This window comes from Mesoplodon densirostris, chromosome 1 (assembly GCF_025265405.1).
Source record: "Mesoplodon densirostris isolate mMesDen1 chromosome 1, mMesDen1 primary haplotype, whole genome shotgun sequence".
Lineage (NCBI taxonomy): Eukaryota > Metazoa > Chordata > Mammalia > Artiodactyla > Ziphiidae > Mesoplodon > Mesoplodon densirostris.
The window spans coordinates 61,909,711-61,937,475 of record NC_082661.1 but is presented as its reverse complement, the minus strand read 5'-3'; the positions used below and the strand labels follow the sequence as shown (position 1 = coordinate 61,937,475).

The 27,765-nt window shown below is 45.8% G+C and overlaps 1 protein-coding gene across 1 annotated transcript; it reads left to right on the top strand.

The window, feature by feature from the left end:
- Positions 1-589: 589 nt before the first annotated feature.
- On the top strand, positions 590-27,489 carry LAP3 (leucine aminopeptidase 3). Its single transcript, XM_060083810.1, has 13 exons — positions 590-796; positions 3,193-3,308; positions 4,616-4,670; positions 5,136-5,241; positions 7,369-7,528; positions 8,827-8,991; positions 12,276-12,434; positions 17,398-17,522; positions 18,947-19,035; positions 20,136-20,238; positions 24,240-24,319; positions 26,106-26,215; positions 26,913-27,489. Exons 1-13 carry the CDS (start codon positions 695-697, stop codon positions 27,100-27,102), a joined length of 1,560 nt encoding a protein of 519 aa, XP_059939793.1. The 5' UTR covers positions 590-694; the 3' UTR covers positions 27,103-27,489.
- Positions 27,490-27,765: the final 276 nt, after the last annotated feature.

The window sequence follows — 27,765 nt, the reverse complement described above, 5'->3', positions numbered from 1 at the left end:
TGTATCCTTTTACAATAAAAAATGTAAGAGCCCTTTAAAAATATATATATTAAAACATTGAGCCCTATTCGCAAAGCTTCTCTTTTCAAAAAACAGTATTTAGGCTAACTGCCTTACCATGTTGAGCCCTTGGACCAGATGCAAGTTCAAAAAAAGTTCAAGAAAAGGAAAGTAATAAAAATTACTCAGCAGGAGGGTCTTCACTACCCAGTTAGAGCTCTGCTATAGAGCTGCTTCTACCCTCTTTCTCCCCGGCGCCCTGCCTCCATCCCCGCCCCTCGTGGTACAGCATAACAGCGACTCCGCCCCTCTCTAGAGTGTTCCTCCAAGAGCTCCGCCTCTTCGTCTCAGTCCGCACATGCACGCCGTGAGCGCCCGCCACAGGCTCGCGTCTATCCCAGTACTGCCCAGTCGGCTCGCCCCGCCCCTTGGGCGCACGCATGCTCGTCCGCGCCCGAGCCCTACCGCGCCCGCGCTGGCCCTCACCCAAAGAGCCCTGACCCCCGACGCCCTCCCGCCACGCCCCTGGCGCACACCCGGCACGCCCCCTGGCACCTTCCCCGCCCCCTAGGCGCGCGCTCTCTGCCCACCTTCCCCCTTTGCCCCCCCCGAAAGCTGGGCTCCCAGGCGCGCACTCGCCCTCCTTGCGCCACGTGCTCGGTGGAGGGCGGTGCGGGGGGGCCGAGCCGAAAAGATGTTCTTGCTGCCTCTTCCGGCTGCCGCGAGACTCGCCGTCCGACATCTGAGCGTGAAGCATTTCTGGGGGCCCGGTCCAGCCGCCGCTGACATGACGAAGGTGAGAGGCCGCGGCTCGGTCCGGGGCCGCCGCGAGAGTCCTGCCCGCGGGCCACGGGGACTTCGGGGCAGGTCAAGGCCGCGTTGTTCCGGGCTTCGGAGCCGAATTACAGACATTGGCTAGAAAGAAACGTTTCGTGTCTTTGCGGAGCTCGGCGTTGGCAGCGGACTGCGCGGGGCTGCAGACCCCCCAGTATTCTCCAGCCGGCTAGTGCCGAGGATGCGTTCTTCCTTCTCTTGCTTGAAAGTGCTAGGACCCAAACTCTGCGCGCGAGGGAATGGTAGCCCTAGCTCCCGTTTCCTGAGCTCCCACTCTGTGCCGTGCCCTTATTTCATTATTTTGTTTAGTCCTCGCAGTAACCCAGGGAAGGACGGCGCCAGGATTGTTCCCACCTTAGCTAGGAGGATGCCCAAGTTTGGTGAGGTGAAATGCCCTCTAGGGTCCCAGAGTCGGCCAATCACTGGCCCCGGGTTCCGCACCAAGACCTCCCTCCCCAGCTGAAGTTAAAGGCCAGGAAAACACAGGCTCTCGGGGAGTAAACTGAGTAGAAGGGTTTCTAGAGAAAAATGCCTCTCTAGGGAAAAGGGCTTTGCAGGGAGACCCATCTGTTCGTGAGATTAGAAGTGTCCTGCAGAAGAAGCGCCTCCTCCATCTAACTGAGCTCCAAAACATTGTGAAGAGGGTCACTGTTCGGTCGTGGGGGATCTGGAAAAGGGGAACGATGGCTTGGCGGGAGGAGCACATGTGTGGGAGTCACGCTTGAGGACCAGAAGGACTGTGCCTGGCTAGGAGTGTTCTAGATGGGGCTTGAGCTCAGGCCTCTCCCTGAATCACAGATGGCTGAGGGACCAGAAGCTTGTCCCCTAGTCTGTTGAACACTATGGAAATAGATCCTACTCAGGTAACATCCGTGTTCTGTCTGATCAGTTCTGTACTTGGTTCCCTGGAATCCCAGACAGTGGGCAGTCTAGGTAAGTTAGAACCTGGGAAGGTTACCAACCCCGAGGAAGCCTATTTTCTTTGATGGAAAGGACAGGACATGATTTGGTCTAAGTACCAGTGTGATTCTGTAGAAAGGACAGAGGACCTGAGGGAAGGCATCCGGATTCTTGACCAGTTCTGTTGCACACGGGCTAGTACGTCAAACCAGGCTTCAGTTTCCTTATCCATCAGATGCGAAGAAGACTACTTGTCCTTTCCACCTCACAGAGGTGCCCTAAGTCAGAACACATTTTTAAAGTCATAAATTGCTGTGCAAAGGCAAATAGTGATTCCTAGGTTTACTTCCTTATTTCAGGTGTTTGGGGCTTGGAGCTTAAGGAGATGAAACGATAAGCCACTAAGTGCTGGACCGAATGCTCTGGCCCCACCCTTCCGGTGAAGGTGCATCCTTTTCCTTTCTTCCAGCCTATGAGTTGGCCAGGGTACTTGTTAGTATTGGCAAGTGCAGCCATTGACTTTATTGGGATGACATCCCACAGTATTTCAGATTTGCATTTGAAGCTTGTAGGGGAGGAAGAGCTTACTTCTACTCTCCAAGGTTCTAGGGCAGCACCTAAGAATGAAATGGACACAAAACAGATTAACAGGAGAAAGGCATACAAGTTTTATTTCATATTTTTATGTGTACATGGGAATCTTCAAAAGGGAAATGAAGACCCGAAGAAGCCTATAGGCCCAAAAGCTTATATACCTTTTTAAACAGAGACTGGGAAATTGTGGGGATGTGATAAGGCAAAGGAGCCTGGGGGCATTAAGTTGAGAGACAGGGACTGGGAAATATATGGGGGAAACGAAGGGAGGATAAGGGTTATTTTAGTAGGTTTGTTTGGTATTGACTCCCAGTCTATGGTGATAAGAATGTTCTCTTCCTGGTACAGGGAGAGAAGCTTTCTCATGGGAAATTTTATGACCAGCTTTTAGATAGGAAGGGGGTGTGGTGGTGGGCGGTCAGAGAGCCCTTCCTGCATCTGCTTTTTCTCAGCTGCCTGCACCTCAAAGTAATCAATATGCCAGAGTGGCGTATTTTGGGGTGGCATATTCTGAACCCCTTCCAGATCTGACTTTGTTACAAAAGGAATTGTTTTCTTAAAGCACCTTTCTACTCTTCATTATTTGTAAGTGAAGGAAGCCCTCTATGTTGTGAAAGCTCTTGGGAGGGACCATCAAGACCAGGACAGGTAGTAATTGCGCTCTTGCATCAGCAGTTTGAAACATGTAGGTAGGATGTGAGTATAGCTGACTGCCCAGCACCTGCTGCTGCTTTGGCCTTGTTCTTCTGTCCTTGGGGGGGACACGGTTTTGTTGAAATGATTAGCTCTTTCTGGAATTTGGGAACCCTTGAGTCCCTCTCAGGGATCTACTCTAATTATATTCACCTTTTCTCTTGTTTTCAGGGCCTTGTTTTAGGCATCTATAGCAAAGAAAAAGAAGATGATGTGCCCCAGTTTACAAGCGCAGGAGAGAATTTTAATAAATTGGTGTCTGGAAAGCTGAGAGAAATCTTGAACATGTAAGTATTCACCTGTGGGTTCCAGTTTTTAGAATGCCCTGAAAGTGAAAGAGAATATCTTTTCTGTGCTTTATTATTAGCGGATGAAAATGCACGGAAATACACTGGCTGGGATCTTCTCAGTGGAAGTGAAAGTATGTGTCTGTGGAATGCACATTGGTACTTCCGGTTCAGTATTGGGTGGGTCCACCGTTCTGGGAAGTCAGGCTGCTCCAGCCAAATCATAGACTTATGTGAGAGGCTGACCCAGAAAGATCTGGAAAGTACCATATTTCCTCAGCCCACCCTCCTGGCTCCAGTTTGTTTCTCCCCACCCCCTTCCCACCTTCCATCTCTCTACCTCTTTAACTCCCCTTCACTTGGGGGGGAACAGCCTGGGCTGGTTCAGAATAGCCTGAGGAGGCTGCAAGTGTTGAGTTTCAAGGGCTTCTCAGATCTTAAATGACATGTGAATCGCCTGGGGGTGTAGTTAGACTGCATATTCCAGTTCAGTAAATCTGGGTGGGGCCTGAGATTCTAACCACTCTTGGATTAGCCAGGGTCTGGGGAAGGTAGGAAAACATTGGGGTTTCCAAGTCCTTCTGAGCTGCAGGCCACGTTTAACAGAAACAGAGGTGACGGCATAGGCCACTGAAGCTGTATATTATTTGGATTACAGATAGCCTATTAGCATCTGATAGGTGTAGTCTAATAATTAGAGTAATTGTCTAATTATTGAATGACAGAATTTGCATTGCCTGTCGATTGACCAGTCCTTCACCAGTAGGCAGCTCTCTCAACTGCCTTGATCAGTTCATTAACCCAAAGCTAACCTGTATGAGTACAGAACAGCCTGGCCTTCCTGACTGCGAGGTATCAGGGCATCCAGTCCTCAGGCTGTAATTGAGCGTTGCCACCTGCTTTGTTTTTAAATTGCCCGGTATCCCATCTGTAGATAAATCACAAAAAACCTCCGGGTTGAGCACACTGTAGTCAAGTCAGCCACTTAGGTTGGTGTCTTGCGTCTTTTATGAGGTTTAAGATTGAGGTCAGCCTCCATCCTCAGCTCTCCCCTACATTACCCATCCACGGCATCGCTTTCTGTAGTTGGCATTAAATCTAATCTGGAAGTTTTTGAGATAGAATTAGAAGTGCTGCATCTGAGAAATCTAGCCTGAGAGAATTCTGTATTTGATAAAAACATAAGTGTAGCAAATTTGCAGAAGCATCCGAGCATACTGTAATAATGCTAAAGGTTTGTTTATGTCACTTTTCAATGGAACAGAGCAAACTATAACTTTTAAAACAACTGTTTCTTCTTGTTGCAGATCTGGACCACCCCTGAAGGCAGGCAAAACCCGAACCTTTTATGGTCTGCATGAGGTATGAGGTGAAAATAAGGTTTATGTGGCAAACCCTGAGTTAGCACCTATATGTGCCAAGTACTATGGCTGACCAGTCAGGCAGAGAATTTTGTATCGGATTATGTGTTCGTTTTATCCCAGGATTAAGCCGCAAGTATTGGTTACCATTGTAAAGAGGCGAGTTGTTGTCAAAAAGTACTGCATCTCTTGTATTCCTCAGTCTGCAGGCTTTCTTGGTTCAGTGGCCCTGTCTTACATAGCAGAGTTATTTGCAGGTTCATCCTCGCTCTCCCTTTGCAACACACAGTTATAAAATTTAACCAAGATAACAGGGCTTACAAAAATAAAGCAAGCAAAACTTCGTGGAGGGTTTTGTCCCGTGCAACACTTTAGGGGGTTCTGTGCAAGCTCCTGTGCCATTTCGTGCTGGAAGTGGATGCTTTAAAGATGTAAAGCAGCTGATTTCGTGTATCTTTTGGAACAGGACTTCCCCAGCGTGGTGGTGGTTGGCCTCGGCAAAAGGACGGCCGGAGTCGACGAACAGGAAAACTGGCACGGAGGCAAGGAGAACATCAGGGCCGCTGCAGCAGGTTCTTTAACTTTTTTTTTTTTTTTTGCGTTACGCGGGCCTCTCACTGTTGTAGCCTCTCCCGTTGTGGAGCACAGGCTCTGGACGCGCAGGCCCAGCGGCCATGGCTCATGGGCCCAGCCGCTCCGCGGCATGTGGGATCTTCCCGGACTGGGGCACGAACCTGTGTCCCCTGCATCGGCAGGCGGACTCTCAACCACTGCGCCACCAGGGAAGCCCAGGTTCTTTAACTTTTGAACTTTAATGTTGGTAAAGATTCCTAAGGCTCACTTGGTCAGATTATGTCTCCCCTCTTTCCATCGCCATCCCCTCACATTCACACAAATAACTCTCAACAGATATTCAGTTTCCCTTACCTAACATGCTTGGCTTTATTTTAGATACAGAAGGTTAGCTTGTGGAATTTTATTTTTATATTTCTTCAGCTTCTGTCTGGGGGTTTCAGGACCACTTGTTCCCTCTTATAGTATCAGCCTTAGATCTCTGTTTTGCCAGAAAGTCCTAGTGGGTGATTTTTTTCCTTTTTTGTAATGCAGCCCTCGTGTTGCCCAAATTTTATTTTATTTTATTATTTTTATTTATTTATTTATTTTAAATTTACTTTTGGCTATGTTGGTTCTTCGTTGCTGCGCACAGGCTTTCTCTAGTTGTGGCGAGCGGGGGCTACTCTTCGCTGTGGTGCGCAGGCTTCTCACTGCGGTGGCTTCTCTTGTTGTGGAGCATGGGCTCTAGGGCGCGCGGGCTTCAGTAGTTGTGGCTCATGGGCTCTAGAGAGCAGGCTCAGTAGTTGTGGCGCATGGGCTTAGTTGCTCCACGGCATGTGGGATCTTCCCGGACCAGGGCTCAAGCCCATGTCCCCTGCATTGGCAGGCAGATTCTTAACCACTGTGCCACCAGGGAAGTCCGTTGCCCAAATTTTAAATCACGTGGAGTCATCATATTTACAAATCAGAGAAAATGGATGCCAAGGGCAGGATGCTTATTTATCACTAGTTACCAAAGGTGCATGCCTGTCCCAGTTTGTCACGTGGACAGTTCAAAAGTTGAGGTAGGTGCCATTGGCTGCCACTGGGTCTCTTCAGAGCTGAGCGGCAGGACAAGGCCTTCACCGCGGAGTCTGTGGTTAAAGATGCTTTGAAAACCGTTGCTGAGGTGGTGATAATTAGTTTGATTGATCTTTGACCCCGTGTATATCATACGTGCTTGTTAAATGTACTTTCAAAGTTCATGTTCAGAGATTATTTCATAACTTTTATTTGGGAGATTTTGCTGACCTGATCTTAATAAACGCTGGGTTAGTAATGGACTTTGCTCAGTTCCTTGGGTGTAATTTCAGTGTTATCACTTCTGTGTCATTTTTAATCTGGCAAGCTCCTGGTGATTAGGACGCTTCATCAGGAAACCCTAGTGTTTCAGAAGTGATACTAGTAATAGCAGCCACTTCTTTTTTTCTTTTTTTTTTTTTTTATGGGTAGCATCCATCTGAACAGAATCAGATGGACTTTGAGGTTTTTAAAGTAGATGAATCTTTTTTTTTTTAATTACATGAATGAATCAACAGTTTAAATTTTATTTATTTATTTATTTACTTTTGGCTGTGTTGGGTCTTCGTTTCTGTGCGAGGGCTTTCTCTAGTTGCGGCGAGCGGGGGCCACTCTTCATCGCGGTGTGTGGGCCTCTCACTATTGCGGCCTCTCTTGTTTTGGAGCACGGGCTCCAGACACGCAGGCTCAGTAGTTGTGGCTCACGGGCTTAGTTGCTCCGCGGCATGTGGGATCTTCCTAGACCAGGGCTCGAACCCGTGTCCCCTGCATTGACAGGCAGATTCTCAACCACCTCAACCACTGTGCCACCAGGGAAGCCCAGCAGCCACTTCTTGAGGGCCCGCTTTGTGAGGTGCTAGACTAGTCATTTTATCCATCAGTCTGTCCTCCCACCCTCTGTGAGGTGTGTGCTCATCCTCACTGTACAGAAGGGGAAGTGGAGGCTCAGGAAAGTCAAGTGTCAGGGCCAGGATTTGAACCCCAATCCTGATGTTTTCTCAGGACCCCATCCCAAGCCTTTGTCTTCTGCCCTCAGAGATGTCCCTGACTGACTCCGGTTTTCTGGTTCCTCTGTCCCTGTGAAGCGGGGTGCAGACAGGTTCAGGACCTGGAGATCCCGTCCGTGGAGGTGGACCCCTGCGGAGACGCCCAGGCGGCTGCGGAAGGAGCGGTGCTTGGGCTCTATGAGTATGACGACCTGAAGCAGAAAAAGAAGGTGGCCGTGTCAGTGAAGCTCCATGGAAGGTGATGGAACAAAACCAGGCCCAGGCCCATTCCCTGCGTGCTGATGGCAGGGCCTTTTGGACATGATCTGCCTGCCTTTCAGCATTGGGCACTGCCGTGCAGCTTGTCTGTGGCTCTCCCATGGCCTTAGCCATTTTAGGAGTTCGGTGACTGTGCCTCCATTCTGCTCCTGGCTTTCGTCCTGTGTGTGTTTCTCCCCTGACTCTCTAGACCCCTCCGTGTTTGCTGGTTCCTAGGAAACCATACCTGGTTGGCTCCCTGAGGAGGGAGGGAACAAGATGACAGACGGGTCCCAGCAGGTTTTGATGCAGATCATTTCCATCTACCCAGTGCCTGTGGGCCCTGTACTAAACGCCAGAGATACGCAGACGCAGGGATCCGGCCCTTGCCCTCCTAGTCTAGTGGGGAGACTCATCGTTGAGCAGATTTATTGAGCACCAGCTACACTCCAGCCCTATTCTGTGTTCAGGAGCAGACAGTGTGGGACCCTCAGGAGATGGTGCTGGGAGGACAGCGGGGGTCCTCCCAGTGGTTGGCAGCTGTGATGTAGTGGGTAAGAATGAGGGCCCTGCGACCAGTCAGCCTGGCTTTAAATCTGGCTCCCACTTCCTGGCTGGGTGACCTCAGTGAAGGGACTGAAGTCTCTGTGCTTGATTTTCCTCATTGGTTGAGTAGAGTTGTGGCTCGGATTTCATGGGGCTTTTATGATCGCAAGACAAAACCCATCAAGGGTGTGTCACGTGGTGAACTCCGTAAGTGATGAGTGTTGTTCTGCCTGTCCATGCGCCGTGTTAATTCCTGTCGTGCACAAGAAGAGCCAGGGTCGAGGAGAGCTTACCCACGTCCTTTGTCTTCTGAAGCCGGCCCTGCCCTCTGGTGGGTTGGAGTTCAGGGTCCCGACCCAGGCAGGGAGAAGGCGGGAGGCCTTCAGTTCCCCGGCAGGACTGAGCAAGGGGAGCTTGCTCTGTAGTCACTCTGGAGGAGTGTAAAAGAGGCCTTTCTGTGGAAGCCTCTGCCGTCAGATTTGGGGGGTAGATTGAAGGCTCCAGAGGTCCCTCAGGCCAACAGGTGAGGTGGGGATTCTAGGTTTCCTCTAGCTCAGCTCAGTGGGGGTCGTGTTTTCCAGCACTTTATAAACCATAACAGCTGCCCCCCTGGATCAGATCACAAAGAATAAATCCGGGTCCCTGTGTCCATCACGTTTCACTTGTCATCTTCGGCAAGAGCCCTCCTAGCTGGGCTGTGGTCTGTGTCCTGGAGAGGCTGTCTGACGATGACCTTGTGCTTGCTTTTGCCAGTGGGGATCAGGAGGCCTGGCAAAGGGGAGTCCTCTTTGCTTCTGGGCAGAACCTGGCGCGCCACTTGATGGAGACGCCTGCCAATGAGATGACGCCAACCAGATTTGCGGAAATTATCGAGAAGAATCTCAAAAGTGCTAGTAGTAAAACAGCTGTCCACATCAGGTAATTCAGGATTATGTCATAGACTCCTATGCTAGAGCCAGACGGAGCCTCAGAGATCCTCAAATCCAGCTCTCTCACTATTCAGAGAATTAACTTGAGACTAGAGAGGTGAAGTCACCCACCAGCAGCCACATACAGGTGGGGGTAAGGGCTCAGTTTGAGGTTTCTCCCATCATATCTTGCCTTGCTTTTGAGAGTGTTGTGACTGCACACTGCACATGAGTGTGTGTTTTGTAGCAGCTTTATTGAAATATAATTCATGTAATGTACAGTTCACTCATGTATGCAATTCAGTAATTTCTAGTATATTCACAGAGTTGTGCTACCACCACCACAGCTAATTTTAGAACATTTTCATTACCCCGTAAAAGGAACCTTGTACCCATTAACAGTCACTCCAAGGGCTTCCCTGGTGGCACAGTGGTTGAGAGTCCGCCTGCTGATGCAGGGGACACAGGTTCGTGCCCCGGTCCGGGAAGATCCCACATGCCGCGGAGCGGCTGGGCCCGTGAGCCATGGCCGCTGAGCCTGCGTGTCCGGAGCCTGTGCTCCTCAACGGGAGAGGCCGCAACCGGAGAGGCCACAACAGTGAGAGGCCCGCATACCTCAAAAACAAAAAATAAAAACAGTCACTCCTCATTTCCTTCTCCCCCTGGCCATCAGTTCATGGACATATGGGTTGTTTATACCTTTTGGATTCTGAATAATGCTGTTGTGAGCATTTGTGTATAAGGTTTTATGTGGATGTATATTTTCCTATCTCTTGGGCATGTGCCTAGGAGTTGAATTATTGGATTGAATGGTAACTCTTAACCTTTTTGAGGAGTGTGCACATTGTATTTTGTTTTGGTGAATCCTTTCTGTCTTTTCTCTTTTTGATGTAAGTGAAGAACAGAGCACGCCCTCCCTGGCATAGAATGAGAATCTCTACCTGGTAGATTCTGTTAGCTAGATCAAATAACCAGAACTGATGTTCCCAGGGCGTCCTCAGGTTCGTTGTCAGCAGCCAGGCTGTTGGATGTAAAAGGCTGCCCCTCCAGGCTCCCCGTAACCCTTTAAGCAAACCAAGTCTGATTATTTGGGGATTTATTATTCAAGTAAATCCACAGATATTTGCTTTACCTAAATAATCCTTTACTATCAAAGTTGCTTCTCAAGGGCACTTCCATTTAGAAGGATTCTTCACTATTTAATTGTGAGTAGAGTTCGCATTTTTCAGGAAAACCCCTGTGGTCTAGATAGAGCGAAGAAAATGTATAATCTATAGAAAACGTAGTATTGGAGCTTGATAAAATTTCTGGAATGGTTGCTATATCTTCTGTAGCAATGTTTAGTCTCTACAAAGGTGTCTTGGTAAAGACTATTCCTTGTTTTATTTAAAGAGACACCAGAGCTATGTTGTGTCAGCAGATTGTGGCTGCGTGGCCTCACATTATCAGTAAGGGCACCTCCTGTTGCCTGGGGACTTAGCATACAAAGATGGGTGGCGATGGTTCTTGTCCTCAGACAGCTGAGGACCTTGCAGGAAGGAACAGGCAGGGAAATGGTTGTGCAGGGGATGCTACAGGAGCAGAGAGCCAGGGAGGATTGTGGAAGAGTTGAAACGGCTTGCCAACAAAAGTGGTGCCTAAGCAGAGTCAGGGAGGTGAACAGACAGGAGAGTGGGGCAGGAGCACCTATGCAGTGGCCTTGGGAAACTGCATGGCTTGCGGTGGAGCAAAGGGAAGTCGGCCAGAGATGAGGCAGGTCAGGCGGGTGGAATGTAACCATTAAACTGAGGCAGCTGCGTCAAACGAGCTCTAGCGTAGGTGGGTGTAAATCAAAGAAATACAGACTGTACTTCAAGAAGGGCAGGACTTTAATAAAACATCAAGTACTGGGTTTATGAATAAAAGCGCCCACATTGTACGGCCTCGCTTCTTTTGAAGTGTTTTTTTTTAATTGTCATACCTTCCATTTTTATATTCTTTTCCCTCTGAAGTTGGGTGGCCCTCTCTCTACAATGACGTCCTAGATTAATAGTTACAACAAGTGTCTAGGCAGGTGCGGGAGGAGCGTTCCTTGACTGAGGTTGTTTCTGGTCTGTCTGTAGGAGGGTAGGATTTCTCCCCTGGCCTAGTTACTGTGGCCAGAAAGCAATACAAAGCCCTTTTGGGCCTCCAACCTAGGAGGAATAGCGATGTGGCATCTGTCTTCTGGTTGGCACTAAGGGCTATTCCAATTAAATTACCCCCATTGATCCCGTGTTTATTAAGTAATAACTAGTTTTCCCACTTCAATCAGACATATCAAACTGTGAGAAATAGTGTGACAACATGAAATAGGTAGTTTAGTCTAATCAATGGAGTATAGTTTTGTTGGTTCTTTGTTTGTTGATTGGTTGTTTGACTATTGCTTTGTCTTTTTCAGAAGTACCAAAAATAAATCAGTGGACTCCTCAGCTATCTTTGAGTACCCTTGATGGTCACAGAGCCTTGCTAATTTCATCTTTAAATTAAAACTTTAGAAATATGTGAGTGGCTTGGGGAAAAAATCAAGTAATAACTGTGTATTGACTATGCACTATTACCTGACATTGTATTGCATACCATACATGAATTCTCTTAGTAATTCTATAGCTAATCTTTTTTTTTTTTGCGGTACGCGGGCCTCTCACTGTTGTGGCCTCTCCCATTGCGGAGCATAGGCTCCGGAGGCACAGGCTCAGTGGCCATGGCTCACAGGCCCAGCCACTCTGCGGCATGTGGGATCTTCCCGGACCGGGGCACGAACCCGTATACCCTGCATCGGCAGGCGGACTCTCAACCACTGCGCCACCAGGGAAGCCCTATAGCTAATCTTTTGATGGAGGTGTCATTGATCTCATTTTATAGATGAGGAAACAGACTCAGAATCAAGTGACTCTCCCAAGAATATACAGAAAGCAGATAGGAGGTGATAATTGAAGCATTAACGTGTCTGTATTAAGAGTTTGTATGTTATACTTTTTTTTTTTTTTGCGGTACGTGGGCCTCTCACTGTTGTGGCCTCTCCCATTGCGGAGCACAGGCTCCGGACGCGCAGGCTCAGCGGCCATGGCTCATGGGCCCAGCCGCTCCGCGGCACGTGGGATCTTCCCGGACCGGGACACGAACCCGCGTCCCCTGCATCGGCAGGCGGACTCTCAACCACTGCGCCACCAGGGAAGCCCTATGTTATACTTTTTTACACACGGATGAGTTATTCTAAGTTATTGAAATGGGGATAGCAACATGTATTTACTTTTTCCCTTTTCTGCTCTATAGACCCAAGCCTTGGATTGAGGAACAGGAAATGGGATCATTCCTCAGTGTGGCCAAAGGGTCCGAAGAACCTCCAGTCTTCCTGGAAATTCACTACAAAGGCAGCCCCAATGCAAGTGAACCTCCCTTGGTGTTTGTTGGGAAGGGGATTACCTTTGACAGGTACTTCTTTACTGCATTCATGCTTTGTATTTTGGTGAATGCTTTGTATGCCGTTGCATTATTTGATGTGTAATTTGGTTCAGAAGCATGGTGTTTGGTCAGATCTTATGTGTAACTTTAAATATGTTAGGCTGCCACTTACAAAACACCTACTGTGTGTCAGAGGCTCTACTAGGCATTTTACATATATTAGCCCTGATCTTACGCCTAGGAGCTAGGCGTTGCAGACATTCTTCAGGTAAGGAAACCATGACTCAGGTTAAATAATTTGTTCAAAGCCCCATAACTTATAGAATCGGAAGTCAAACTCAGCTGTGTGTTTAAAATGTCTTAAAATATTTCCGTTTTACACTTTGATTCTCCTGTGTGGATATTAAGGACTTCCAAGTAGATAATGGTGAAACAGCTTTCCAAGTAGATCATGCTGTCTTCCCTTTGCTTACTTGAGATTACTTTTTTTGCTGACTAGTCTAGCTTTCATTAATCTCCTTTAAACCATAAGTGTTCCTTAGAATTGGAAGCTGTCTCCGGTTATTTCAACCAGGGAGAAGCTGAGTTGGAAAAGATGATCTGAGTCAGTATTTCCCATGGAAAGCATTTGCTACTGAATACTAGTTTCTGGGTTGCTACTTAAATGTGAGACTTGAAAAGGATTACTTGATCAAAAAACTAGGTTAGATAAAACAAATTGTTTTTTATTTTGTTTTGTTTCAACTACAGGACTTCTTGGGGGTACAAAATACAGCATTTTCTAAATTTCCTTTTTTTAAAAAAAATTTATTTATTTATTTATTTATTTATTTTTGGCTGTGTTGGGTCTTCGTTTCTGTGCGAGGGCTTTCTCTAGTTGCAGCAAGCGGGGGCCACTCTTCATCGCGGTGCGCGGGCCTCTCACTATCGTGGCCTCTCTTGTTGCGGAGCACAGGCTCCAGACGCGCAGGCTCAGTAGTTGTGGCTCATGGGCCTAGTTGCTCCGCGGCATGTGGGATCTTCCCAGACCAGGGCTCGAACCCGTGTCCCCTGCATTGGCAGGCAGATTCTCAACCACTGCGCCACCAGGGAAGCCCCTCCTTTTTTTAAAATTGAAATATAAATATAGTTGACATCTTAATTTCCTTTTGAAGGGAACGTTTATCTCAGGAAATCATGGTCCATAGAAACTGCTTTGGAAAACGCTGCTAGAGATCCATAAAATCTTGATGTCCCCTAGTATGTTTTTGCACCCATTCAGGAACTCCATCTGAAACGTGAATGAATCCCACCCTTACAGGTGTGTTTCTAGGCACTGTGATGCCTCTGTCCTGGGCAGATCTGGCCTCCAGGCTGGTCTTCCTTGTACTAGCAGATTGTCATGCCTCCTGTGTTTTCCATCCACTGGTTCATGTTCTCTCCTTTAAAGCACTGGTCTCAAACGATCTTCGTTATGTAGCCCATCAGTAAAAGATTCGAGCTCATACCACTCAAAATACACATATTTATTTATGTCACGTGCATATACTGTTGTATTAAAGTGTGTATTATAAAACACTACAGCAGGGAATTCCCTGGTGGTCCAGTGGTTAGGATTTGGCGCTTGCACTGCTGGGGCCTAGGTTCAACCCCCGGTTGGGGAACCAAGATTCCATAAGCTGCGTGATGCAACCAAAAAAATAAAATAATAAAATAAAAATAAATAGAACACTACAGCAGATAAAAATAAGAGAATGAAAGTCGTTTTTAAACGTCTTGCTAATTGTGATGGTTTTATACTATCATGGGCTAATATCTTAATTGAAACATTTGTGCTTAGGGTGAAGTTTATTGTTCATTTAAATCTGTACTTAAAGTTTTTGCTGTGGTAATATTAAGCAAGGAGGCCTGACCTAGTCTTCTGGGTTTAGAGAAGGCTTCTTAGAAGGAGTGACAGTTTTAGCTTAAGATGTGAAGGATAAGGGAGTTAGTTCTGCAGGGAGTAGTGCAGGGAAAGAGCCGGGTGAAGGCTGTGGGTGGGAAGGAAGAGGGGAAATTCCTGGTACTGAAAGCATGCCAGAGTGGCCGTGACAGAACGTGACTGGGGGAAGGCGCGAGGTACAGCTGGAGAGATAGGCAGAAACTGGGTTGTTCTGGGCCTGGTTAGATTTTGGACTTTGAACAGTTGGAAGTAACTGAAGGGTGTCTAGCAGAGGGAAAGAATGATGTGAGAGTTACACATACAGTAAAGTCCACCCATTACGTGTTCAGTTCAATGAGCTTAACAACTGTGTGCAGCCATGCAGCAAACCACCTCTGTCATGAAAACAGAACATTTCCCTGACACCCCAAAAACTCCCTTGGGGAATTTTGGGGGATGCTCTTTTGCAGTCATCCTCTCCCCTACCCCACCTCAGACAACCAGTCATCTTTCTGTTATTGTAGATTAGTTTTGCCTCTTCCAGAAATTCATTTATGTGGAATCTTTTATGCCTGGCCTCTTTCTCAGCATAGTATCTTTGAGATTTAACCATGTTGTGGTCATATCAGTAATCTGTTCCTTTATATCACTGAGTCATATTCCGTTGTTTGGAAATAGCAAAATTTGTTTATCCAGTCATTGCTGAGGGAAATTTGGGTCGTTCCAGTTTTGAGTTATTAGTAATAAAGCCGGTATCATCTAGAAGCCTTTGTGTGCATATATGTTTATCTTTCTCTTAGTTAAATACCTAGAAAAGGAGAGTTGAGTTGTGTAATAACTGCATGTTAAACTTTATAAGAAACTACCAAAGTTTTCCAAGGTTCTTATACCATTTTGCATTCCCACCACCAGTGTACAAGGTTCTAGTTGTTCTCCATCCTCCCCAGCGTTTTATGGTGTCTGTCTTTCTAGTTCTAGCCACTCAGGGAGTGTGTAGTGGTATTTCTTTGAGGTTTACTTTGCATTTCTCTGACTAATGATGTTTAGCGTTTTTTATGTGCTTATTAGCCATTGGTACATCTTCTTTCATGAAGTGTCTGTTCAGATCTTTTGCCCTTTATTGTAGGAGTGTTTGTCTTACTGAGTCATAAGTGTTTTAAAAATATATTCTAGATACAAGTCATTTTTTCAGACAGATGTGTTGAAAATATTTTTTTTTCCACTGTGAGGCTTGCCTTTTCATTTTTTGAAGTGGTGCCTTTCAAAGAGCAGTTTTTAATTTTAATGAGGTATAATTATCAGTTTTTAATTTTATAGTTCATACTTTTTTTGCCCTGTTTAAGAAATTATTGCCTATGCCAAGTCTGTGTTTTCTTTGACAAGTCTGTGGTTTTAGCTTTTAAGGCTGTGATCCATTTTGAATTTTTGTGTATGCTTATAAAAAGCATTGAGGTTCTTTTGTTTGTTTTGTTTTGTTTTTTTCATCTATTTGTAAAAGTTTGGTAGTTGTGTAGGTAATGAAGTGAAGGGGTAAGACTGCTATAGGGACACCTGAATATATATAGGAGCCAGGCAAACATCTGAATGACTGATGGTGGTAGCCTCAACTTGGATGGATGCAGGAGAAAAGAAATGGATGGATTGGAGGGGAATCTAAAAGGTGATCAGAGATAACTGCTGACCTTTGACTAGTGGTTATTTAGAATGATAGTCCTATACACAGAGTGGAACCCCCTGAGCAGAAGCGGTGTAGAAGTAGATAGAAGGACAACCTCATGCACCAGCTTGCTCTCCTTGCCCCCATGGGGTTATGTCTGGACTTCTTGGACCAGGAGTGTACTTCTTTTCTTATTCTGAGCCAGTGGATAATCTTTAATTCTAGGTGTAAATGACAACCATCTAAATATCAAGTGTAGGGCTTCCCTGGTGGCACAGTGGTTAAGAATCCACCTGCCAATGCAGGGGACACGGGTGCGAGCCCTGGTCCGGGAAGATCCCACATGCCGTGGAGCAACTAATCCCGTGCGTCACAGCTACTGAGCCTGAGCTCTAGAGCCCGCGAGCCACAACTACTGAAACCCACGCTGCTAGAGCCCGTGCTCCGCAACAAGAGAAGCCACCACAATGAGAAGCCTGCGCACCACAACGAAGAGTAGCCCCCGCTCACCGCAACTAGAGAAAGCCCACGCACAGCAACAAAGACCCAATGCAGCCATAAATAAATAAACAAACAAATAATTAAATAATTAATTAATTAATAGATTTAAATATCAAGTGCTTTGGAGGTGAATGAGAATTAGGACCTGATTGCTAAGGTGAGCAGATGTCAGAGCAAGGAGTTGACTCTGTCACCAAGGCAAGTCAGCAGCAGAATCCAATTAGAACTCAGAATAGAAACCCTGGCTCATTGCCCAGCCTGCAGAGCCAGTGGCTCTGGATTCTTATAAACCGGAAGCAGAAAAGTCACTAGTTAAAGAAGTCTGTTTGGGGCAGTGGCTTGGGTTTCTTGGTAATTGAAATCTTTCTCAGCTCTTGTGTTTGGGCACTGTCTCGAGGCTTTGGGCTAGCATCTTCCTCGTGCCTGGGTTGTATTTTGCCGTCTGCAGGATCTAGCACACTTCAGGGGTGTCAGAACGAGTTCTCTCCTGTCTTCCTAGGAGTTGAAAGGTGTCCTCCCGGTCTTTTGTGAGCTTGTCAGCTTTCCCCAACAGCTTGTGACCTTCAGGTTCAATAAGTTGATCAATTTATAAAATTTGCTGAAAAGACAAATCTACCTAGGTGTCAGGAGTTCAGATGGGATTTGAGCAGTGTTGACTGCATGATGTAGTAATGTTTCCAGTGGCACTGCTTAAATTTCATTCATACAGAAATAAAATGAGCTAACATACCCACCTGTATTTCTGGAATTATTTTGTATCTTTTATAAAAACCACAATATTATCTTTTTAAATGCTGAAATCATTGATTCCCAATTTGGAAATTTCTTGATGTTTGTATGTGGTAGTTTACCCGCAGCTTACACGTTCTTTTTAGGTAAATGGTTTTGGCCCCCTTCTTTGCTATTAACATGGTACATTGTCCTTTTCCCCCCAGTGGTGGCATCTCCATCAAGGCGGCTGCAAACATGGACCTCATGAGGGCTGACATGGGAGGAGCCGCCACTATCTGTTCAGCCATCGTGTCTGCTGCCAAGCTCGACCTGCCCATCAACGTTGTAGGTGCGCGGGAGAGGGAGGGTGTCTTGGAGAGCTTCTGGAATCCTGTCCAGTGGTAGAACAGAGACAACAAACATGGTTTCCTCTAATCTGAAAAGATCAAGAAATGGTTTTTAAATAGGTTTTCATCAAGTGGAAGATGTTTGTTTAGCTGAGATAGGTGTTATCTTGTCTGAACTGGCAGAGTTAAATGTATTCTGTGTTGTGGGCTGTAACTAGAATTGATTTGTTTTACTTCTGCAAAAAGTGGTTAGCAGTCAGGGGCACATGATATCAAGTTTGTGGTTAACTCCAATGGAAAATGCTCAGTCAGTAGTCAGGGTAGCAATTACCTCATAGGGTTGTGGCTGATTAAGTGCCTCGACATGCAGAAAATGCCTGGGACAGAAAAAGTGCTCAGTACACAGGCGATTTCTGTAGTGCAGGCTGCCAGACATAATGCTGGGGGTTTGCCATGTGTCAGAGGGGGAGCTGGGAGCGGGCACTGAGGTCGAATGACTTGTGCAATGTCACCTCCACTGCATGGGAAGGTAGGACTGCAGTCCAGGTCTGTCTGACATGCCCCCTCCCTCTCCTCCTCCATTTTTCTTGAACTGTTTGTGAGTCTCAGACCATGACACGTCACCCCTGAATACTTCTGCTTGTGTCTCCTAAGAACAAGGACATTCTGTGTGATGACAATACCATTATCATTTCCAGGGATTGATACAGTAACCAAATTAAAACTGCCCAGTTGTCAAAAAAATGTTTGTTTATATGTGTGTCTATACACACACGTATTTCTTTCTTTCTTTTTTCTTTTTTTTTTTATTTTTGCGGTACGTGGGCCTCTCACTGTTGTGGCCTCTCCCGTTGCGGAACACAGGCTCCGGACGCGCAGGCTCAGCGGCTATGGCTCACGGGCCCAGCCGCTCCACAGCATTTAGGATCTTCCCGGACCGGGGCACGAACGCATGTCCCCTGCATCGGCAGGCGGACTCTCAACCACTGCGCCACCAGGGAAGCCCCTCTATTTGTTTTTGAAATCTTGGTGCCACTCAAGGACCACCCCTTGCGTGTGGTCACCATGGCTCTTTAGTTTTCTTTAATCTAGAAACTATTCCTGCCCCCTTTTTTTTTTTTCCATGACACTGGCATTTTTTAAAGGTTCAAGGTTGTCTTGCCATGTTCTACAGTTCGGATTTATTTGGTTATTTCTTCACAACAGAATCAGGTTAGACTTCTTTGGAGAGAATGACATGTATTTCCTGTTACTGGTGCACGTATTGTCACCACCTGGGTCACTGGTGATGCTAAACTCGATCACTTGGTCGAAGTGGTGTCTGTGACTGGCATCTGTTGAGGGCCCGCTGATGACCTAGGTCCCATGGGTGGCATGTTTGGACCTAGCACGCTCCATGTTCCTTCACATATTCTTTTTTTGACAGGTTTGGCCCCTCTTTGTGAAAATATGCCCAGCGGGAAGGCCAACAAGCCTGGGGATGTTGTTAGAGCCAAGAACGGGAAGACCATCCAGGTTTGTAGGTGGAAGACACAGCCTCCGAGTTCTGCTCTTTCTGAAGGGCTCCCAGCATAGCCACATAAACACACCTTGAACGGGTGCAGAGCAGTGGCTCCATGTAGGGAAGGGCAGTGCCATTATTATGAGGAGCTTTTCATGCCGTCAAAAGTATTCCTTCATGGGAACTTTAAGGTTGTTTTTCCTACCTTACTATTCCTCCTACTTCCTGAATGCTGTACACACAAATTACCATGAATTTGCAGCCAACCCTGCAGAACAGGGCAAAGCAGTACAAGTGCAGGCTGTTTTCTGGATACACCTTCGACGTGATCACTTTTTCCATTTAGCAATTCATTCGAGTGGAAAACGTATTCTGCATCATGGGTGCTGCATCTGGGGATGTGGCAGCAGGTCCTCCACGGGGCACGTGTATGCATGTGCATACTCACTGCCCATAATGACTGAGCCTCTGTTTAAAAGAAAAGGATATAATATGTATGAAGTTGCAAGAGTTCTCCGGTCTGGAGATCCAGGCTGCTGCTTCGATGCATCTTTCTTAAACTCTTTAGCCTTTTTGTTTTCAGAAATCTTGATATTTTTTTCCCTTCCTTTTATAAACTTAATGGTAAAGTGAACCAGACACTTCTCTTAAAGTCATCAGCATTTGGTTATCAGCTCTGACACAGGGATTATTTTTTATTTTTTATTTTTTATTTTTTGCGGTACGCAGGCCTCTCACTGTTGTGGCCTCTCCTGTTGCGGAGCACAGGCTCCGGACGCGCAGGCTCAGCGGCCATGGCTCACGGGCCCAGCCGCTCCGCGGCACGTGGGATCTTCCCGGACTGGGGCACGAACCCGTGTCCCCTGCATCAACAGGCGGACTCTCAACCACTGCACCACCAGGGAAGCCCTGATACAGGGATTATTAAATTACATTTACTCTTCAGAGTAAATATACTATTCCCGTTCTAATGGTAGTATGTTTTTGATACTCGATGACAAATATCACACCAGTGTTTTCTTTTAAATTGAACATAGCTGTGAGTTTCTAGATTTTATATTCATTATTTGTATCATCTTACCCTTTTTTTTTCTTTTGACCTTCCTCTTTGCAGGTGGATAACACTGATGCTGAGGGGAGACTCATCCTGGCCGATGCGCTCTGCTACGCTCACACTTTTAACCCAAAGGTCATCATCAATGCCGCCACCCTGACAGGTCAGACAACGTGCTTTTCCTGCTTTTGTTTGAAGAAAGTCTCATTTGTTGGCATCGAGTGCACACATTGTACTCAGGGCATTATTTTGCTGAAACCTGGCGCGCTCCATTTGCGTTCAAAGATCTTTCACCAGAGGAATTGTTCTGCAGTTGTAAACTGCTTCGAATATTAGCCTTGTTGTTTTGAAACATCCCAGGCTGTACCTTTAAATAAAGAAATAACAAGTGGGTCAGGTCAGCCCACCCACAGCGATGACGTCTATAAATGATACTAAGCGATGTTTTCTGTTACGATTGCTGTTTGATACAGGTCTGAAAAGATTAGTGATAAATCTCAAAATCAGTAGTTATTTTTATTAATCATAATGCATCTAATGCCCCCTAAGTGTTTTCTGAACTTCTGTACTTGAGGTTGTACAGAAATAAAAACACTGGGGTTGGAGGTGGCAAGATCCTCACGCATTGGAGGCGGGGCCATGTAATGTGTTGTGTGAAGCTTGCTGGCTTTAAGGCCAACCCAGGGGTGGCTCCCAGCTGTGCTGCTTCCTAGTCTGCCAGCCTTGTGCTGATTCCCTGACACCCCCGAGCATCAGTACCTGGGGACAAGTCTGTTTGTCTCGCAGAGTTGTGAAGACTGGAGGGAGTTTCTGGAAGGCCTCTTTAATGCAGCACTTGCACGTGGCAGGCAACACCATCGGCTCTGTAGAGTAGGAGTAAATGCCTAAAGGGACGACGGCGGGCATTGCCTTATTGCAGAAACCCAGTATTCATAATCTTTTATCCAACAGTTCTCTTTTTAGGGATTCATTCTGTCTCCACCTTTTTTAAGATTAAAATTCAGATCATTTTTTATCCTTTGGTTTTAATTCTTCCCCTGGTCACGTGAGCCTTTACTTTAAGAGAAATCAGTTCATGTTTCTTTTTTATGTGTTTCTAACAATAGTCCACAGATTTATATGCTACGAATCCTTTTTTCAAGCTGGCATTATAGTATTTTTATGGTCTTTTGTCTCCCTCTTCAGTTCAGCAAACATTTTAAGCTGAACAACAGAGGTTCTGGGGCTGGTGTTTGAGGGGCAGTGCTGAGGTGGGTGGTAGCACACCCTTTCTGTAAATGAGGAATCACAGTGCTTCACCCCCTTTTTTTCCCCCAAGCCTGAGGGTGTGAGAAGGTGGGAAAGTTGGTTCCAGGTGACTAAGGGCAACCTGATGGGGGAGCCTTCAAATCGCCCCAGCCGTTGTCCTTGCTGAAGGCTGTTGATGGCTCATTTTAGTTCCCCAAATAACTTAGGGAGCCCCTTCTTGAGTTCCAGGGGCTGAGATTCAAAGGGGGGAGGATGAGAAACAGTTTCCAACCCCAAGTTCATAGCAGGAGGAGGAACGTAGTCTTTAGAAGGAGAAAATAATTTGTCCTGCCTCTTAATAGCATGTGACTTTGACAATGTCTCAATTGTCTCGTCTGTAAAAGGGGTATAATAGCACGTCATTGGCAGGAGGGGTGCCTGTGAAAATAAGGTGATACAGGTTGTTGTGCCTGGTAGACACTGGACTGATGTTATTGACCTTTAAAGGGTAGGCCTGTAGTAGACTGTAGGAGCAGCGGCTGCTCAGGGGGTGCCATTCAGTCATGGTACCTCTCATTTTCTTAATGCCTGTGATTTAGGATGGAACGAGAGTGGTGACATCAGCACCTTCCTTGGAGCTTTGAGGTTCCTTCCATACTCTGAGAAATTCTGGTAACACTGATGAGTTAGCACCTCAATATACAGCTTCAAAAGTGCCTTGTAAAAGAAAATGGAAGGTATGCCCCCGATAATGGTAATTCTGAAATTGGTGGTGGTACTAGTTCTGTAATTATGTAGAAAATAGATTATTTTCTGAAGTATGTAATGAAGTCTCTCTAGAGCCATGATCCCTGTTGGATCACATTAAATATTTATGTCTCCCATTTTCTCTTCCTTTAAGAGAGGATATCACATCACATTCTTGTTTGCAGTCAGTGCTCATCTTCTCTTTGAGAAATTCTGATGCAAGACCCTTACAGGGCTGATAGGAATGTTTTGAAGACAAGTGAATAAGTATGGAAAAAGCCACTAACTTAAAAAGTAAAGCATTAATGAGTGTGTATCCCTGCAATCATATAGACAGACCATAGGCAGTGAGTAACCAGCAACCATCGTAGTATCTGGGATATAGGGGATGCCATGAATGATTGTTGACACAGTAGGCCTGTGTTTAATTCCTTCAGATGGCTGGGGATACAGAGGTGGGTCAGGACAGAGGTGAGGCCTGCGTCCCATGGGGCGTGGCAGCCAGCAGATCCTCACACTGAGCAGCACAGAGGAGCTGTGAGAAAAGGAGTCCGTGAGAGCCTGTGCATCTGGGGATCTGACAGGTCTGAGATGTCAGGCATCTTGTCTGAGAAGTGCTGCTTGAGCTGGGATCTGAAGGAGGCGGCGTTAGCGGGTGGAGGGGGGAGAGCGAAGGCACCTCTCGAGGTGGGTGTGTGTGTGTGGCCAGCGGTGAATGGGGCCGAGAGGAGCAGAGCATGGCTGGGTGAGGACTTCCGGGACCCGTGTGCTGACAGGCACCAGTCCCCCACTGGCCTTGGCGTGTTGCGGGATTTAGTCTGGAGCCAAGTGCAGCAGGAAGCTAAGAGTAGAGACTGTGGGATCACACTTGCCCTGTGAAAGGGTCCCTGGCCGGCAGCATGCTGAGTGCAAGGGAGAAGGGCCGAGGAGACGCTGGCCGTCCAGGTGGGCTGGTGAACGGCGTTTTGTTGTTGACTCCGGTGGATGTGTAAGTGTGTGTGTTAAGGATGAGTGTCTGCGTTTAGCTTCAGAATAATCTGTCAGGTCTGAGAGTATAGGTGAAACAGGTTTGCCCGTGACTTGATAATTGTTTGTGGTGGTTAATGGGTGCTTACTTGTATGTCCATTACATTATTCTCTTTGCTTTGTGTATATTTGAAGTTTTTGACAATAAGGTTTTTTTGTTTGTTTGTTTTTTTAAAGTATTACCATAGTCCAGTGGTAGATGATGGTGGTAGCGGTCATGGTGAAGGGAAGTGAATCGGTTTGAGATATAATTGGGAGGTAGAGTAACCAAACCCCAAGGGACAAGGACCCAAACAGAGTTACCCAAATGTCATGTGGAATCACAGGTTTTTACATATGGGTCACCGTTATGTTTACACTACACTGTAGTCTGTTATGCGTGCAGTAGCATTATATCTAAAAACACAATGTACATACCTTAATTTAAAAATACTTTATTGCTGAAAAATGCTAAGTAACCATCATTTAAGCCTTCTGCGAGTCACAGTAGTAACATCAAAGAACACTGATCACAGATCACCATAACAAATAATGAAAAAGTATCAAACATTGCAAGAATTACCAAAATGTGACACAGAGACACGAAGTGACCAAATGCTGTTGGAAAAGTGGCTCTGATAGGCTTACTTGACACAGGGTTGCCACAAACCTTCAATTTGTGAAAAATGCAGTATCTGCAAAATGCAGTAAAGCAAAGTGTAATAAAACGAGGTATGCCCGTACCTCTACCCAGTGGGCTTTTAAAGTCATTAAGAATACTTTTAACGAATTTGTTTATAAAAGAATAAACGTTTAAAGCATAAAAGGAAGAGCATGTATTGGACATGTACAGTATGGTCTTAATTATGTTTTATTTTTTAAGTTTAGAAGAAATCTGGAAAGAAATATTAAAAATATGTAGTGGTTATCCCTGGGATGAGATTATTGGTGATATTTGATGTTTGCTTTTTTGTCATTTTCCTTAATAATTGAAGGTGAATTCTAGCTTGAGAAACTAGAAAGATATTAACTATATACAGCAAGGATTTCCCAACATCATCTATTTTCTAAAATGAGGGAGACATTAAAACAGGGTAACGGCTAAAGTTTTGGTCTGCACAGCATCAGAGAAACCTGTCTCGCCGGAAGAGACCGAACGCTGACCTGAAGGGCTGTGTCTTGCAGGTGCCATGGACGTAGCTTTGGGGTCTGGTGCCACTGGGGTCTTTACCAATTCTTCCTGGCTGTGGAACAAACTATTTGAGGTAAGAATAACACATACAGACCTAGATTATGGAGATGATCTAATTACTCTAGCCTTAGAATGCTATATTTCTTCATTAAAGTGATTTTTATGTTGTAGATTTGCCTTTGACATGAAAATTCAATAAACTCGATTCAGTGTGGTTTTCGATAAATGTTCCAAAATTATGGGTATGATGCTATATTCCTCCTCTCCTCCAGCAGCTTCAGAATGAAGTGAAAATAACTTTAAAAGATCCCTGATGTAGAAAAGGTTACAAGGACAGCTTTGTGGAAGAAGGAATGGCCTTTTAAGGAATACGGGTCATGAGTCAAGTAGGGGAGCATGTAGATAGGGCTCACCCGCATCCCTTGTCCCTTCGCGGGGGGCGAGAAGGACGACTTCTGCAGCTGTGCTCTGTGCCTCCTCCCAGCCCTTTCACAGCAGCCTCTTCCAAACAGCAGTTTCCCGTCACCACCACCCGCCCCCCGCTCTCGCTGCCATCAGGTTTGCCCAGCGATGCCACTCTGTTAGCCTCCTTTAGCTTGTCCAGAGGCAGCGTGTACCTCTGGCGTCTTGGTGACACCCTGCTCTTGGCTTCCACGATAATCTTCTCTTCTGGTTTCCTTCCTCGCTGACTTCTGTTTCAGCCTCCTGGGCCACCTTTTTCCTTTGCCCCTTTGGTTGCCTTCAGTCCCGGGCCACATGTTCTGACTCTGCATGGTCCTCACCGGAAAGCCCATCTATTCCCCTGGCTTCAGCTGGCACCTCTCTGCTAAGCTCCCGTCTCTCCTGCGGCCCAGACTCTGTGCATCCCGCTTGGCTATGAAACAGCTCCATCTGGCACCTCATTCTTTCAACAAGTAATTAATGGGAGCTTACTATGTGCCAGCAGAAACAAATACAAAATGTCCCTGAATACATTCTTGATGTGGTTTAAGGTCCTAAACTGCCCTTCCACCCTAAACTGCTTCCCTTTCACCTCTGTCATCTCACCATTTGTGAAGCCCCCCTCTACTGTCCCCAGCCTCGGGGAGAAGCTCAGCCCCCTTGTCTCCTTTCAGGTAGGCTGTGGGGCCTCTCTTCTGTGCCAGGCACCCAGTGTCCAGTGTCCCTCGCTATCGTCCACAACGTCGTTGTCGGTTTTGATTTTTTTTAATTTAATTTTCTTTAAAAAATTGAAGTTATATGTACATAAACACTGAAATAACAGCAGTCTATACAGCCTACAGCCTCTTTTCCTGGAGGCGGTTGCTTTCAACCCTTGGTGGGTTCATCTGATAACTACTCAAGTCTCAAAACAACAGCTTACATTGCTGCTTCCTGACTTTTCACTTTTGGCTCTTACCTTTGACCACAGTGTATTAAAACAACCTTTATCCGTTTCTCCTACTAGCCTGTGGGCCCTTTGATGGCTCAGTTATTAAGTGTCTTTATATCCCCAACACCTCTTGGTGCTCAGCAGTTCAGTAGATGATGGATGGATGGATGAATGACTGTATAAATGATTACATGAATTAATGAGGTCACCTTATCTTAGGAGATCTGGCCTAATCAAACCAGCAAAGCCTGTCTGTGCTTATTCATTTAAACTGAGACCCATAATATTAGTTTGATGATTTTAGCAAATGCCCTACAAATTTGTGGGACTGTTTTACAACATTCCTGGCTGCTTTTATAATTCTTAAGTAAACGTTTTAACTAACTGAAATAATTCTGGAATCTGTTGTATTGCATCATGTTTTAGAGTAACAGGTCAGAACCTGCTTCATCTACTCTGCCAACTAGCATACCTATTTGTTCTTTAGGCCAGCATTGAAACGGGAGACCGTGTCTGGAGGATGCCTCTCTTTGAACATTACACAAAACAGGTTGTAGATTGCCAACTTGCTGATGTTAATAACATTGGAAAATATAGGTATGTAAAATAAGCTATAAAAGTACATTTTTACTGTCATCATTGGTTGCCAGAATGACCATTTTCAGTTTAATCCCCTTTCACAAAAGGTTTAGCTGTCCAATTTTCTTTTGATGTAGTGCTTGTAAGCACTAATTTCTGTCTTTTATTTTCAAGGTATTTCCCAACTGGTTCTCAAAATTTTTGCATGTTTTCAAATCTAAAGGTCGTTTTAAGCAAATGGTAAGGGAATGAGATGTACAATATGGTCATTACCATAGGAAAAAGAATTTATCCTTTATGCTTACAGCTATGTCTGAAAATCTTGAAAGTGATTTCTGGGTTAACATCTTAAGAGGTCTCATTAGCTTGACTTTGCTCTCTGGTCATAGAAGCCACTTAGCAAGAATGGAGGATCTCTTTTTTTTTTTTTTTTTTTTTTCTTTTTGCGGTATGTGGGCCTCTCACTGTTGTGGCCTCTCCCGTTGCGGAGCACAGGCTCCGGATGCGCAGGCCCAGCGGCCATGGCTCACGGGCCCAGCCGCTCCGCGGCATATGGGATCCTCCCAGACCGGGGCACGAACCCGTATCCCCTGCATCGGCAGGCGGACTCTTAACCACTGCGCCACCAGGGAGGCCCCAAGAATGGAGGATCTTAATAGAACGTTCAGTGCACATTTACATGGGGTTAAATGTTGATTGTTGTCTTCCTCTTCAGATCTGCAGGAGCATGTACGGCTGCAGCGTTTCTGAAAGAATTCGTGACTCATCCTAAGTGGGCGCATTTAGACATAGCAGGTGTGATGACCAACAAAGATGAGGTTCCTTATCTGCGCAAAGGCATGGCTGGGAGGCCCACGAGGACCCTGATTGAGTTCCTGCTTCGGTTCAGTCAAGACAGTGCTTAGTTCAGGTGCTCTAAAATGCCTTCATTCTGTCTTAAACAGGCAGTAGAGCTTCAGAATACTTTTGAATGAATAGATAAAAATCTTTTAAGGGAAACAAAGGATGGTATTTAAAAACATAGAACAAAATGAAATTTGTATGCCTTGATTTGTTTTTCATTTTATGCAGAGATTTATAAAGGTAAAGCTAATATCTTGCTTGGCAAAGATTTTTAAGATACTCTCTCTTAAATGAATAATGATGATTTTTTAAAAGCTACCTAATCACTTTTCAAAGTATATGTTTGTAATTGAGGAGCAAAATTGTATTTCAGATTTGTGATGCTGGGAATATGAACAAACTAAAAGTCGCTATGCAGTTGTCAGAAACAATAAATCCAACTTCTTGTGCTTCCTGGTGTGGCTCTGATTTACTTATATATTATCATAAACCCAGTGATGCTATAATATAACTTGTCTCTTCTGGCTGTGTTATATGAACTAAGTAAGTTGGATTTCAATGTTAATAATCACTTTGGGGCACTCAGTGATGAGCTTATGAGTTTGTGAGGCGGTACTATTATCCCCACATTACAGATGAGGAAAATGAGGCACAAGAGGGGGTTAGTAACATGCCAGTGATGTCACCAAGCTAATAAGTGGGAGAGCAGAAAGCAGTAGAGCTTT